General features: G+C 40.9%; 1 protein-coding gene across 3 annotated transcripts in view; it reads right to left on the bottom strand.

Annotated features, from left to right (window-relative positions):
- Positions 1–2665: 2665 nt before the first annotated feature.
- The window catches only part of OMA1 (OMA1 zinc metallopeptidase), a 34087-nt gene continuing 20518 nt past the window's right edge, over positions 2666–16234 (bottom strand). For all 3 annotated transcript variants that reach the window (XM_034415190.3, XM_034415188.3, XM_034415189.3), the window contains exon 9: positions 2666–3522. In XM_034415190.3, coding sequence (XP_034271081.1) covers positions 3313–3522 — 210 coding nt within the window. In that variant the 3' untranslated portion in view covers positions 2666–3312. The remainder of the gene's footprint in view (positions 3523–16234) is intronic.

Here is a 16234-nt window from a genome sequence, read left to right on the forward strand (position 1 = left end):
TTCTGACAGCCATGTTCTCCCTAGAACGGTTGGGCTGCAGAACTGTTATGATATTGGCCAAGAGTGATATCATTATTATTGCTATCAACAGTATGTTTCAGTGCAGAATATTTACGTATGGTGAAAATGAAAACACTGCAAGGATAACCCCTGTGCAAATGGGCTAGTTATGAATTAGGTTCAAAGTAGGGACACAGGAATGAATAGGCAATACAAGGTTAGACGGATTGTTTTAATCCTCATGCCTTCATGCACTTCTTCAAGAATGGCATCAATGTATCTTAGCAATGTGCTTTAGGAACCAGCCTCTAGCCTGGCAGGGTTCTCACCAAATGTTTATGTTTAATCATTAAAGTTAAATCAAGCTGGTTCTGCAGGAGTTCAAGGCAATATACAGGGCGCTCTCTCCTAAGTTTTCTTTACAAGGTCAATTGAGTCAAATAGGTTGAGATGAGAGATAGTGAATGGCCTCAGCGACCCAGTAAATTTCCATGGCTGAGAATAGATTTCCACAGCCTCACTCCACCAATTTAAATTAGTATATCAATAACTGGACCTCATGAACTTCCCATCGATGGATAGCCAAACAAAAAATCTACTGAGTTTAATCTAAGTGGTGTTTCATTTACCCTACGCAGATGAAAGTTATATTTAATTACATTAATCTTTAACGAAGGAAACGTAAGCTTAAACAATCTAACAGGCATCGCAAACTTGAGGAAATCATTTTTCACAGCCCTCCTGAAATTAAAAGGTAAAAGTTCCCCTCGCACATATGTGCTAGTTGTTCCCAATTCTAGGGGGCAGTGCTCATCTTCGTTTCAAAGCCGAAGAGCCAGTGCTGTCTGAAGACATCTCCGTGTCATGTGGCCAAAGGCGCACAGAGCACTGTTACCTTCTCACCAAAGGTGGTCCCTATTTTTCTACTTGCATTTTTTACCTGCTTTCGAACCGCTAGATTGGCAAAAGCTGGGACAAGTAACCGGAGCTCACCCCATTACGTGGCCCTAGGATTCGAACTGCTGAACTGCCGACCTTTTGATCCACAAGCTCAGCTTCTTAGCCACTGAGCCTCCGCATCCCTGATTTCTCCTGAAATTAGGCAGCAGTAATTTTTCCCTCAGCTGCAAAGGACTATTCCAAAGAAAGTTGCCCGTTTCAAGGAGTGCAATAAGTGAGGCAAGAGGAAATTCTGCAGCCAGACTGAGAGAAAGGAAGTAGGATGTTGTCTTGCCAATGGCTCAGAACAGGAATGCTTACTCCAGAGGAGTGACAGCAACCTTGATGATTCTTGGTCAGACACAGCAGAACCTCCTGCGATTAAGAGGAAATGGCTTGGCACTCAAGACAAGGCAAGGCAAGAGTCAGGGGACAATCCTACTACCATATCAAAAAGCCACCAGAGACCGAGCCAGAAAAAAACACTCTACCAGTGGGAACCACCACAGGGGGAAGAACAGGAGCAACTTCAGCCTCATTTCTTGGTCATGACTTGTAGCATCCCCTTGATGCAGGATTACAACAACAGATACCTGTAGACCTGCCCTGACTAACCACAGACTGATTTGTGTCAGTCTAAATCTGTAACAAATGTATGGAATGGAGAAGTGGGAAGAACAAGTGGTTGTGATGACTTTGCTCTTTCTTGAGGGCACCTCAAGGCCTTCCTTCTGCTTGAGGGCATCTGAAGAGGGAGTATAGAGAGAGAATAAGATTTGCAAGGCAGAATACTGAGGATGGGTCTGGTATGGGAGTAGGCACCTCCCCCTGAAGTTTGTTGCTTTCACTTTACACAGCGAAAGCTCCTTTACAAAGGAGTTCCTGGTACCCGTTCCTCAGAGCCAAAGGTTTAGCTATTCCTAGTCATTCCCCATGCAACAACTACCCATCACATACTAGCTCCAATGTCAACAGTAAGTCCAAGTATCACTGCATAGCTGTTACTTGCGAGCCAGGTGGGCAAAACGTGTGGTGGAATGTTGTCTGGATTCCCAAGTAGGAGGGCATTCCAGAGGGCAGAGGCAGCCAAGGATGGTCAGGAGGAAGAGAGTTAACATGGCTCCTCCCTAGCAATTCCCAGAGTATATTTATAGTGATGCAATTAGCTGCTTCAGTTTGACAAGATTTCTGACTATAGGTGAAGAATAAAGGAAACTACTCAGAAATAATGCCACGTGTCTTTCTTGGTTCCTGGAAAATGCTGACAAAAAGGAACACCAGAGTTTTTATTACAAGGCTTTTTATCAATGCTTGGAAAAGTTTTGATGTATTGGCCTTCAGTGTAACAAAGAAGTCTTCATGCAGTACTTATGTTGATAAGTATGAAACCTCTGCTACATTAACTTTTACTTATTTCCACAACACTTTGGGCTAAAATATGTAGTGATCTCAAAAACTAAGCATGATTGGATTTTTCTTAGAATATGAATGGGAGACCAAGAGAAAATGCCAACGCTGTGGAAGAAATTGGAAATTAAAAATAAAATATCCCAGGAGATAGCAAGACCAAGCTACTTCCTTACCGACACTAAGAAAACAACATGGCTGTAGCCTTGTAGTTACCAGCTGAGCATACTGTAACACAAGGTTAACTTTACCCGACTCAACCTATCTTTCGAAAATACAAGAGAAACTCAACATGAAGTCAACAAATTAGATGATGTTCTTCCCAGTTCATTGTACAGTTTACTGCACATTGCTTCTTGAGACAGGCAGTACAATTTTTTTGCAATTCAATACAAGCTGAAAAAAGCTGTATAAAGCTTATAATAGATGGTGAGCTAGTGAATATAACTTAAATGTACCATGCAAACAGGAGCCATATTTAAACAGACATTCAAGGAGAAGCAAGATTTTAACTTTTCCAGTACCAGAAAGTAAAAATTCCCTCTGATTTTTCATATAGAAATAAAGCTGGGTATTATAATGTGATATAAATAGTGGGTATTTTTATAAGAAAAAAATTGGACAATCATTTGTTTTTGAGCATCTGGTGCGACAGCCCTTGGTAGATATCTTGTTATGTAAGTAGAATCCACGCTTCTATGAAGCAAGTTTCAGGCAACTCCAAAGAGAGATGAATTACAATCCTGTGTATAAGAAGCCATTTTCTGCCAATCCATCCAAACATCATGTTTCTTATCCACATTAGGATTCGGGTGTGTGTGTGTGTGTGTGTCATAGTCATGATTCACATCTTTCTCTTCATGTTGTCGTCAAATGTTTGCCCAAAAACCTATGGCATATGATCCACCACATGATGAGCATTTGGATAAAAAGTATCGAGAAATATTTTGGCTTTCATCCTGAGTGTTATTTTCCAGTGACATGGTCGACTGGCATTGTTTCCCTTTTTGAGAATGGAAGTTTAATGTTAGGAGGGCCAGAACCATGAGGAGTAATATTTGGGGTTTTTTGGCCTTCAGATGCTTGCAAGAGATGCTGCATGCTCAGTTTGAATATAAGGCGGGGATCCTGACCAGGCAAAGACGGGCAGTTGCAACTTTCCCTTATTTTCAGTGCCTGCAAACAGAGAAAAGGTGTGTTATGATATAAGCAAAAAAAAATTAATCAACAAAATTTACCTCAGAAATCCATAATTCCAACCAAAACCTCACTGTTGCCTCATTTACAGTTCAATATTGTTGGCTTGGATTGAAAACTACTCTGAAGCATTTTTTTTTAAATATAACACTTCTACCTATTTTGCACACCACCAATAATTTTAGAAGAAAAAAAATCAAAGTAACATTTTGATTTGCACATGGTCTTCTCAATATTGCTTCTAAAAATTCACTAGCTGTAGACCCAGTCATTTCCACTTACCAATCAATAACTTCACAGATATTTGCAGTGACAGAGTTTTCTCTTATTCTCGTGTTGAACATAAGCCACTGCATGACTGCATTAATGTCAAATGGTATTACTCAAGCCAAGCATAACGATTTGGGTTATTTCTTAAAAAGAGGACATTCAGTTCCTTTCATACTAATGTAGCATTTTTTTAAAAAAAAAATCTTGCAGTGTTTGAGGTTTTTTGTAAAACCGAGTATTGTACCCATCTTCCCTTTGTTTAGTTTATTTATTTAAATTAGCAGAACATCGGTTAACAGAGCTAAAGTCGCAAAAGATATAGCACAGCTTAAAGTAATATTTTGTCTGTGCAAGTTTGAGAGGGTAAGAGGGGCCTGATTAAACGTACTTCACACTGTTTTATCATCCATTAAATACAAAATGAAGGCTATAGGCAGGAGAGATAGAGAGTTATGCTCAGCATGGAACCTTCTGAAACTTTAGGCCAGTCAAAATGATATTTGCAACAATTTCCTGTATGAAGATTTATTGCTGGTACTGAAAATTTAGATTCACTGAGGGAATGTCCTGTGCTGACTATTTTGTTTTATTTAGTGCCAATAATGTTGTGGACCACAAAGTAGTTTAAGACCTGTTACTGGGTTATAGCTTGACCTATGGTGCATTGCAACAGCAGAAATACCACTGTATAGATATATGGAAACAAATAACAGTGATATCTCTTGTTTATTTTGAATAAAATTCCATTTACCGTATTTTCCGGCATATAAGACGACTTTTTAACACATGAAAATCTTCTCAAAAGTCGGGGGTCGTCTTATACGCCGGGTGTCATTCTCCTGTAACCAGGCAGACCAGCCCGAAAGGCTCTGACGAGCCTTAAATGGCTCTGGCGATCCCAGCTCTGGCGATCCCAGCTCTGACGATCCCAGCTCTGACAATCCCAGCTGAGTTCCCTGCAACTCAGCTGGGATCGCCAGAAACCATGTAAAAGGAAAAAACTTTTTTCCCTTTTACTCTGACGATCCCAGCTCTGACGATCCCAGCTGAGTTCCCTGCAACTCAGCTGGGATCGCCAGAAACCATGTAAAAGGAAAAAAGTTTTTTTCCCTTTTACTCTGACGATCCCAGCTCTGACAATCCCAGCTGAGTTCCCTGCAACTCAGCTGGGATCGCCAGAACCATGGCTCTGACGGTCCCAGCTCTGACGGTGGATCCCATCCCAGCTGAGTTCCCTGCAACTCAGCTGGGATCGCCAGAAACCATGTAAAAGGAAAAAAGTTTTTTCCCTTTTACTCTGACGATCCCAGCTCTGACGATCCCAGCTGAGTTCCCTGCAACTCAGCTGGGATCGCCAGAACCATGGCTCTGACGGTCCCAGCTCTGACGGTCAATCCCATCCCAGCTGAGTTCCCTGCAACTCAGCTGGGATCGCCAGAAACCATGTAAAAGGAAAAAAGTTTTTTCCCTTTTACTCTGAGGATCCCAGTTCTGACGATCCCAGCTGAGTTCCCTGCAACTCAGCTGGGATCGCCAGAACCATGGCTCTGACGGTCCCAGCTCTGACGGTGGATCCCATCCCAGCTGAGTTCCCTGCAACTCAGCTGGGATCTCCAGAAACCATGTAAAAGGAAAAAAGTTTTTTCCCTTTTACTCTGACGATCCCAGCTCTGACGATCCCAGCTGAGTTCCCTGCAACTCAGCTGGGATCGCCAGAAACCATGTAAAAGGAAAAAAGTTTTTTCCCTTTTACTCTGAGGATCCCAGTTCTGACGATCCCAGCTGAGTTCCCTGCAACTCAGCTGGGATCGCCAGAACCATGGCTCTGACGGTCCCAGTTCTGACGGTCGATCCCATCCCAGCTGAGTTCCCTGCAACTCAGCTGGGATGGCCAGAGCCATGTAAAAGGGAAAAAGTTTTCCCCCTCCAGCTTGCTTACCTCAGCTGCTAGTCGCAACGCTTGCCTTGCTTTGCTTGCCTGAATCTATTCAGGCAAGCAAGCAACTCCCTGCCTGCAATCAAGCAAGGAGTTAGTTGTGGACTTCAACTCCCAGAAAACGTTAATAATAAAAAACCAATTAAAATATACTAAACATTCTGGTCCTAGATAATTCAAGACATCCCAGTTTAAAATAAAATCAAAAAGCAATATAAAGGGAAAGTTAGGCCAGGCCGGCCTGCTGAAACAGGAATGTTTTGAGGGCACGGCGGAAAGTGCGCAGATCCGGAATCTTCTGTATCTCTGGGGGGAGCTCGTTCCAGATGGTGGGTGCCCTCACAGAAAAGGCTTTCCCCCTGGGGGCCGCCAGTCGACATTGTTTGGCTGACGGCACCCTGAGAAGCCCCTCTCTATGGGAGCGTACTGGGCGGTGAGAGGCTATTGGTGGCAGAAGGCGGTCTCGTAAGTACCCCGGTCCTAAGCCATGGAGCACTCTAAAGGTGGTAACTAAGACCTTGAATCGCACCCGGAAGACCACAGGGAGCCAGTGCAGCTCGCGCAGGAGGGGAGCCACATGGGAGCGCCATCCTGCTCCCATAACTACCCGCGCGGCCGCATTCTGGACCAGCTTGAGCCTCCGGGTGCTCCTCAAGGGGAGCCCCATGTAGAGAGCATTACAGTAGTCCAGGCGTGAAGTGACGAGGGCATGAGTGACCGTTTTTAACGAGTCCCGATCCAGAAAGGGACGCAACTGGCGAATCAGGCGAACCTGATAAAAAGACCTCCCAGCCACAGCCGTCAAGTGTTCTTCTAAAGACAGCCGTGAGTCCAAGAGGACGCCTAAGTTGCGAACCCTCTACGTGGGGGGCAATGACTCATCCCCAATAGTCAGTGATGGCACCAATTGACTATATCGGGACGTCGGAAACCACAGCCACTCGGTCTTGGATGGGTTGAGCCTGAGTCTGTTCCTCCCCATCCAGATCCGTACAGCCTCCAGGCACTGGGACATCACTTTAAGGGCATCATTGGGGTGGTCCGGGGTGGAGATGTATAGCTGAGTATCATCAGCATACTGATGATATTTCACCCCAAAACCACGGATGATCTCACCCAGCGGCTTCACATAAATGTTGAACAGAAGGGGTGAGAGAACCGACCCCTGTGGCACCCCACATACAGTGTTTCACTCCAACTACACAAACACACAAAATCTCACAAAGCTGTATGTGGAATTTTGTGTGTTTAAAGTGTGAAAGTTGGTTTTTTGGACTTTTTGTGGCTGTGAGGTTCCTGCTTGTTGCAGGGGCCATTTTGGGTCTAGCACAGCTGCTTTTACATTGTGGGTGAGCCAGTTGTGTTGTGTTGTGTGTGTTTAGAGTGTGAAAGTTTTTTGGGGGGGCTTTTTGTGGCTGTGTGAGGTTCCTGCTTGTTACAGGGGCCATTTTGGGTCTAGCACAGCTGCTTTTACATTGCAGGTGAGCCAGTTGATGTTTTTTAATTTTTATTTGGTGTTCATTGGAAGAGGGCAGTCTTATATGGCGAGTATAGCCCAAACCCTATATTTTAACAGGAAAAGTTGGGGGTCGTCTTATACGCCCAGTCGTCTTATACGCCGGAAAATACGGTAGTCAAATTATGATTCCTCCATAGTGCATTTTGGACTTCAATCTAAAAATGGCTGCTTGCATGTAATGTGCATGTGGAAATAAAGTCTTAGGTCTGGAAAAATACACTCTGCCCATATTTACAAATCCCATTTCTGCAATGTTCCAAAAAGAATAATATTCTGCTGTGCTGCCCCATTTCCGCAATTCCCAAACGTGTTCCTGTGTCAGTACAAGGAAATGAAGGAAAAACACCTTTTCTTGAAGTATGGACAGAACGTTATGTAATTTGCTTCAACAGAGCAGAATAATTTACCATGAAATCTGTCTGCAAATTTGAACGCATACTTACTATTTATATGTTCCCAGAGCTAAAATAAGAAAATAATGAACATGGCATATGCGGGAATTTGACACCTTTCCTTCCAAATGTTTCCAACAGCGTCAAAGCCCAAGCAATTCTTCACATTGATTTATACCTAGCGCCATAAAGGCAGAATTATCCTTGACTTATGACCATGGTTGGGTCCCAAATTTACACTGCTAAGCAAGGCAGTTGCTAAATGAGTTGTGCCTCATTTGATGATCTTTTTTTGCCACAGTTGTTAAGTGAGTCACTGTAGTTGTTAAGGGGATTGTGCTGTTGTTAAGCGAATCTGACTTCCCCCATTGATTTTGCTTGCCGGAAGCCTGTGATCACAGATAGTGATCACAGGACCTTGACACATTGCAACTATCATAAATACATGCTGGTTACCAAGTGCCCAAATTTTAATCATGTGACCACGGGGATCCTGCAACAGTCGTAAGTGTGAAAACTGATCATAGGTCACTTTTTCGAAGGTCACTAAACAGGGTGGATAAAAATCAATGATTTTTTTAAAAAAATAAAAAAAACGGATTTTTTTAATTTAAATCGGATTTTTTTATTTAAATCAGATTTTTTTTTATTTTTATTGAATTTATTTTAATAAAAAACTTTTGGGTAAAAATCTATCGTAAGATAGTTTTCTATTTAAGATACATAAATATTTTAGTTTATTCAGCATGAAATGGAGCTTAGTTATGTAGCACAAGGCTGTATATTCTGCAACACTGGGACTATCAGTGAGTCAACAGCGGGTCAAAGGAGTAGCAGAGATGACAGCTGCTCTTTAAAAATTATGATTTAAATCGAATTGATTTAAATAAAGTCTTTTTACTAGTGATTTAAATCATGATTTAAATCATGATTTAAATCGACTCGAATTAAATCAAATCCACCCTGTCACTAAATGAATGGGTTGGAAATTGTTTCCTGTGCTTTGAGTCTCTTGGTCAAGCTTAGCCCGTCCCTTCTGTGAGACATCAGCACTTCATTCTAAAGGCGTAAAGAGCCCCTCCAGGGAAAGATTCGTTGGATCATTTACTCCATCCAACTGATGCTAATTTCATTTTGAAAGCCTGCTAATGTTAAAGGGAAAGCTGCGTTATCTGCCCTTTAACAACAACTTACTTTCTTCTAGCATTAGCTAGTGTTAATTCCTCCTTGTTTGTTGTTCAGCTAATCCCATATTCTTTCACCAAAGCAAATAGAAAACATATGAAACAATATAGTATTGATTTATTATTTTGATTTACACATATGCCCCAACTCAAAGCCAATTCTGGCTGGAATACAATTAAAATCAATGCAACAGCTAAAACAGCAACAAGAACAACAACAACAAAATGAGTAGCATGTAATGAGGAACGCACATACTATAACCATACAGATCAAATGAGCACACCAACAATCTATCCTAGAGCTTAGGGGGAAAGCCAGGTTTAAATGTCTAAAAGTTTGAAGAGCATCTGGGGAAAGATACTATTCTAGAAGAAAGGCACCATGACAAAGAAGGACTGCTTTCTAGAACTCACCAGACACATTGCTTAATGGATGGGATTTGCCTACTCTGTTGGATCTTACAGGGCAGGCAGAAATAATGAGAAAGTTGTAAATGCTGCAATAATTATTATTCAACTTAGAGCAAACTAGATTATCTGGATCCTTTTCAGTCAGGGTTCATGGGACTGAGATCATACTCTTAGATGACCTCTGGTGGGAGCAAGATGGGGGAGTGCGACCAGCCTCATTATTCTTGACCTCTCAGCAGTCTTCAATACCATCATGGTGTGCTTCCGGACCTGCTTTGGGGATGGGTGATACTGTGTTGTGCGGATTTTCCTCCTCCTATGGTCAGTTCCAGTCAGTGTTGATGTCAGGAGGGGGGGGAGAGATCAGACTGCAGCCCCAACTTTGTGGGGTGCCCCAGGGCTCAGTTCTCTTTCCTCTCCTATTTAATATCTACATGAGGCTGCAGGATACCGCAATACAACAGTTCGGGGTGAGGTATCATCAATATGCTGATGATACTTAGCTTTATATCTCTATCACAGCTCATACAACTAACTGTTGGACCTTTTGTTTGTTTCAAAGCATTGGATAAGTTATCCAAAGATGACATTGGAGAATGAGAGCCTTATAGAAAACTGATTGCAAATTGGATGCTGGAAGTTGGTGATTGAATGCAGATTGGCAATCAGATACCTGAAGTTGCTTCAGCAGAAGAAGCTGAATTGGGAAGTGAGAAATGCTGTAGAGCAGGGCTCTCCATACTCAGCAACTTTAAGATGTCTGGACTTCAACTTCCAGAATTCCTGAGCCGGCCACACTGGCTGGAGAATTCTGGGAATTGAAGTCCACACGTCTTAAAATTGCCAAGTGTGGAGATTCCTGCTCTAGAGCAGGGCTTTTAGTCTAGAGTTCACAAATTCCTTGGGCTCTGTGGATAGATTTCAGGAAGTCCACCAAGTTGGATAGGAAAAATAACTTTATTTTCACTAAACTCTAAGTGAAATTCAGCTTTTCATTCAATAATAAATGGAGGCAATAAAGTAATTTATGACCTCTGGACTCCAAAGATATTTGTTAACTTCAATAAATCTCACTATCTAAAATTATTACATCCAAAAAAGGGCACTGTCTTGTTATTGATAAATGGATTAATAAAGAAGCACATTTATTATTACATTACATACTTGTTACTTTTTAGTATTTTGGTAACTACGCTTGAGCTTAATTGGCTTCCTTTATAATAATCTATATCTCTGCATGCTATTTTATACATTTAAATACATTTTTATGAAAAGGGGTCATTGATTCCACCAGACTCTCAAAAGGGTCTATAGCACAGAACAGTTATGAACTCCTGCTCTAGAGGAAAGGGATTATCAGGATCATTTCAATCAGGATTTCAGATCTAGGCAAAGGAAAGTAATAGCACTGATTGCTCTAGAACCGTGATGGCGAACCTATGGCATGCACACCCAAGTGGCACGCAGAGCCATCTTTCCAGGCACGCAAGCTGTCGCCCAACGCACCTGCAGCTGTGCATGCGCATGTGCCCCAACTGGTGTTCAGGCCTCCGGTGCGCATGCGCACAATCCAGGGGACCCAACTGGTCTTTGGAGCTCTCCTGCGCATGAGCGCGCATTTGCACATGCACGAGTACTTGCGTGCAGCGCATGCATGCATAGATGGTGTTTGCACACATGCATTTCATGTGCAAAAACCGTGTGCATGCACAGATGGTGCGATTGCACACGCAGCACATGGGGGAGCAGCACAAAAGCCACGCACATGCACAGATGGTGTGGTTGCGCACACAGCGCACAGGGGAGGAACCACACATTAGTGTGGATAGCACGCGCATGCGTGAAGTGCACAAAGCACGTACCTGTTCGGCACTTGGAGAATAAAAGGTTCGCCACCACTGCTCTAGAAAATGACTTTTGTTAGAACCTCATAGAGGGAGCGCTCTTCCTCCTAGTCCTATCAGACTACTCAACTACCTTTGATGCCATTGATTACGGGATTCTTCTGAGGCTGGAAGGGCTGGTAAGGGCTGGAAATAACTGCATTACAGTGGCTTCATTTCTTCCCAAGCAGGCACTACACTACAGTCAGGGTACAGGGGAGGAGAGTTCAGTTCCATAGGTTTTCCCTGTGGGATTTCCCAGAGACTGGGTCCTTCACTGCTGTTGTTTAACATATGTATAGGGATGCTGGAAAAAGGGTCATCTATTGGATTGGGTTGAAACAACATTAATCTGTTGTTAATATCCATACATACTGGCACTCTGGCCTCAGCCACACAGATGCTGTTATAAACTTGATTCAGGTCCTGGAAGCTGTGAGCGTCTGGATGGAATGATAAAGATTACAGTGAAACCCAAACTAGACAGAGTTCTTCTATGTCCAGGGATCAACTGTTCTCCTTCTGCTCAAAAGATAACCCTGGATAGCATTCACCCTGAAATAGGAGATATAAGATTTAAGGGTCCTCCTGTATTCATGGCTATCTGCTGGGTAGTTGGAGGCTGTGGCCCAGCTTCAGCTGGTGGACCAAACGTATTTAGAACATACCCACTGCTGATGATAGCAGTTTATTCCTTATACTGTTTAAGGATGCTGCAGTGAACTCTACATCAACCTACATCTGAAATTCAGAACATTATGGTCTACTTACTAACAACCGAAAGCCACTACACCTGAGTTACACCGATACTGCAGTTGTTGCACAAGTTCTTGTAGGCTTCTGGGTACTATTCAAAGTGTTGTTTTTTCTTTACCAATAACTTTATCTTGTATCTCTATCCCATCTAGTAATTAATGCAAACCCTGACTATCCCATCTAATAGCCATGAATATTGTGTATATTTAGCTGTTACAAGTGTCTTTGCTTTGAACACACTATATGTACAGTTCACTGAACATTTCTTTTTACCAGTAGGGTGAAGGAAAAAATAAAGTCAATATTCAGTGTCACTATACACATTTGTATAGTGCCTTATGTTTTGCCTTATGTTTTCTCTGGGTATACTTCAAGTACCTTGGCTTGCAGTTTTCATTATATTTTGGGAAAAGTAGTTAAGCCAAAAAAAAAAAAATTCTGGAACTGATAGGAACAAGAACTGTATTAATATCATTTATCAATGCATTTCCTTCTTCCATGTGTTAAATTACAGAGAGCTACATGTTTGCTTTATTAATTAGATCAAACAATGCCAATACTTGACAGTACCTGTCTAATTCTAAGACTCATCTTTCCTGGGAAATCCTCCCTTTATTGAACTGACTTAGAGGGAATCCTAGCAGAATTGAATCTTAGCAAGAAAAATAGCCTAATCTTGGTCCATTACCACTTTTCCCATTTAAAACAGCTCAAGAAATTCACAGTGTGATTAAAGCACCCTCCTGAGATTTAATTTGATATCGGCTGTAATCCACGCTGCATCCCAATGTTCATTCATTGTTATTTAGCATTTTTAAAATATTATTTATTCTTTGGGAGGTAAGAAGACACGGGCTTACTGGATGAAAGGTACGCTTTGCATGATTCAGCTTCATTTGTGCTTTGGGGCATAACAGATCTATAAGAGAGGTCTGGAATGGATAACTACTCAATTAGAAATTGCTATGCCTTGAACAGTTAAAAACAGAAAAGAAGCTGAAGATCCTATATTAGGAAATACACTCTTCATTTATTTTTGCTCATAAAGGCTCTTTCAAGACATAGGAACTCTGCCAGGAAAAGAAACATCAACCCACAGAACTACAGTTCAAAGCCCATTAGCTGTTCCTTTCTTGCAAGGCAGAGACTTCTTAAACATGTTTTCTGTGTTAGAAACACTTTCTTGACACATACCTAGCAAGCACAAGCAGTCTATATCAGGGGTCTCCAATTTTGGCAACTTTAAGCCTGGAGGACTTCAACTCCCAGAATTCCCCAGCCAGCTGGGGAATTCTGGGAGTTGAAGTCCGCCAGGCTTAAAATTGCCAAGGTTGGAGACCCCTGGTCTATATTGTTTGATAGCATGTGACAGCTCTTGAAAAAGATGCAACTGGGATGGACTGAGAATTCATTTTTTTCAATTCTGCATTTGTAAATAAGGTTCCACATTATGGCTCAGCGTAAAGTCCGCATGGTATTTAATGTGATCGGAGGTGCACAAAGACAGAATAATGTGAAACTTCTAGAACTGTCCCTGAGCTTGCAGTAAGCATTAGTGGTCTACTTACCTTTACTACCAGTTCGCAACTGGGCATGCGCAGAAGCTTGCTGATGATGTTGGGGTCAGTGGGTGGAGCCTCCTACCGGTTTTACTACCAGTTCTACAGAACCGGTCCAAACCGGGGGCAACCCACCACTGGGTCAGACCAATATTTCTTCCAGACTGGAAGTTCTCCCCACCCCCAATTTGGCACAACATCACAAATGTATACAAGTTGAGATTATGAACTGCAAGAGTTGTGACATTTGAAGAAGGTCTACAACATAACAGTTAAATGATGCCTATGGAAGCTTTGGCTGTGTCTTGTCTAGTAGGAAATGTGTACACAGATTATATATATTCTGTGCCCTGTTTTACAACAGCTTCTTTATGCCACATCCCTTAAGTATATAAGTATAGATTCAGTACACTGTACTTTCTGCCAAATTCTGGTTGCTTCCCCAAAGCAGATGCCACATTCATTATGTATATAGAAAACAACATCCACTGTATCACTTAAGAGTTCGGGTTATTGGAAGCATGGTTACCTTTAAAAAGGCCAGACTGCAAATTATCCCCAAGGAACAGGACTAAAGGTTTGTAAATACCATTTTCGTTTTTGCAAACCTTACAATTTTATACTCAAGTAAAATAAATTTTAAAGGAAAAACACAGTTAACAATATATATATAGTCTCCCTAATTACAGTGCTAACCCCAGCCTCAGTTTCAATATGTGAAGAAATAACCCCAGTTTGGGAACCAATGACACAGTTTAAAAAATAATGCATGGTCTCCACACAAGTTTGTCTGCTTATCATCTGCTTACACAAATATTCACAGATCGGCAGCATATATAGTGTCCTAAATGATACATTCCCAGAATACTTTTTTCCATCTATCTTCGATCATCCAAGTGTTAAATTTCCCCTCTGACTTGCTTATCTTAAATCTGTACAAACCAATTCTGTATTTCAGATCTGTCCTCAAGGATTTCTTTTTCCATGCTAAATTGAAAATCTCCTTCCACTTCTTGCTATAAAAGGAATAGCTTTTACTTAAATAAATGTGCTGGTGTTTTAAAAAATTGTCATCTTCCAGTCTCAGCAGATTAGAAGTGAGAATGAGTTCTTAGTTTCTCAGTATAACTAACCATTTGGTTATAATCATGGAAAGTTTCTAAGATACAGTAGTATTCATGATTTACTGCACCAAGATTCTTGTTTCTATCACCATGAGGTTTAGTGGATGGTTAGATCTGTAAAATAACAATGATCACACCATCTTTCAACAAGAATATAGCTCTTTTTAAAATATGCATTATGGTCACAAAATAGAAACGCATATGAGTGTTTCCATTTCAGGAGGTACTCTCAAACATATGGGGCTGCTTCAAAAAAAAAAATATGTGAAGTACTTGAATGGAAATGACCCACAATCACAGCTGTACAGGTTGACATTTGATTAGTAAAAATCTGAAAATCCCTCCTTTTTGCAACTAACAATTAAACTTTAGCAGTTGGCATTAATTGAGTTCAGCTAAAGTTATTTCTGAGTAGACATGCAGGAATTATACAGAGAGATTCATTATAATTTTCAGCTAGCTTGTAGGACAAAACTAGAGGTAGGGGACAGAACTGAATGCTTACATGCTTAAATTTCCAGTACAAATAGAAATGTAAACTCAAAGACCTTCTCCAATATTCCCAATCATTTAAGAGTTGTGGAGACTACAAATTCATCTGATCCAAACAGAGAAATTAACGGACATTTTATTCATCAATTATTTGGAGCTGATTTTTGATGGAAACAAATTATTTAGAACAGTTAAATAAAAAATAATACTGAAGATCAGAGGAGGAGGAGGAGGAAGAGAAGAGAGGAAAATAGTAACTTAATTCACGGAAAAGGCATTTCAATGACAGATATTATTCAATGCAAATGTGTATACAGTGCTAAAACTTGAACAAAGTAGCTCAACTTTACTGATGGCAAGTCTGAGATGCCAACAACTGTCCTGGGAAAGGATCACATGAATGTGGTGGATAGTTTGCCAAAATCATCAATTCAATTTGCAGCAAATTCTTCGTCCAAGCTTAATAGGATTTTTTTTTAAAATTGTCAGTGTCATAATGTTTTTATGTAACGTCCTATGATCTTACTTGAGATACCTTATATACCCGTCTTAAAGAGAATATTGCTGACTTGGAAGAAATTCTGGGAACGACTAATCAAAATAATCACGTGACTGTAATTACTTTATAATGGTGAAGAGTTATGACTTTCACTTTTCATGTAAAATATATGAGTAAAAAGGAGGATAGTATTTGTGCAAATGCTGGTATTCTGTAGAAACAACGAAGGAAACCGTTTTGTCCTTCATAATATTAAGTTCTGGGGACATCCAATTAAGTTAAAAGTAGTGAGAAAGTCAGGACAGAAAAGGGAAGTTCTTCTTCATATAAAACATAATTAAATTATAGTATTTGCTATTACAAATGATTATCATTGACATTTCAGCAGCTTTAGAATGGAATTAGACTATCCATGACTGCTTTTCCTGATAGCTATGAGTAACCTTTAGCATTGGAAGCAATATGCTTTTGAATATGAGCTATAGGTACACCTCAATTTATGATCATTTGTTTAATGATGGTTCAAATTTATGAGGGCCTCAAAAAAAAGTGACTTACAACCTGTTCTGGAAATTAGGACTGTCACAAAACCTCTATAGTCACAAGATCGCAATTCAGATGCTTGAAAACTGGCTTTTATTTACAACAGTTGCAACATCTTGCAGT

The sequence above is a fragment of the Pantherophis guttatus genome, chromosome 3 (assembly GCF_059756535.1).
Source record: "Pantherophis guttatus breed Tessera chromosome 3, ASM5975653v1, whole genome shotgun sequence".
NCBI lineage: Eukaryota > Metazoa > Chordata > Lepidosauria > Squamata > Colubridae > Pantherophis > Pantherophis guttatus.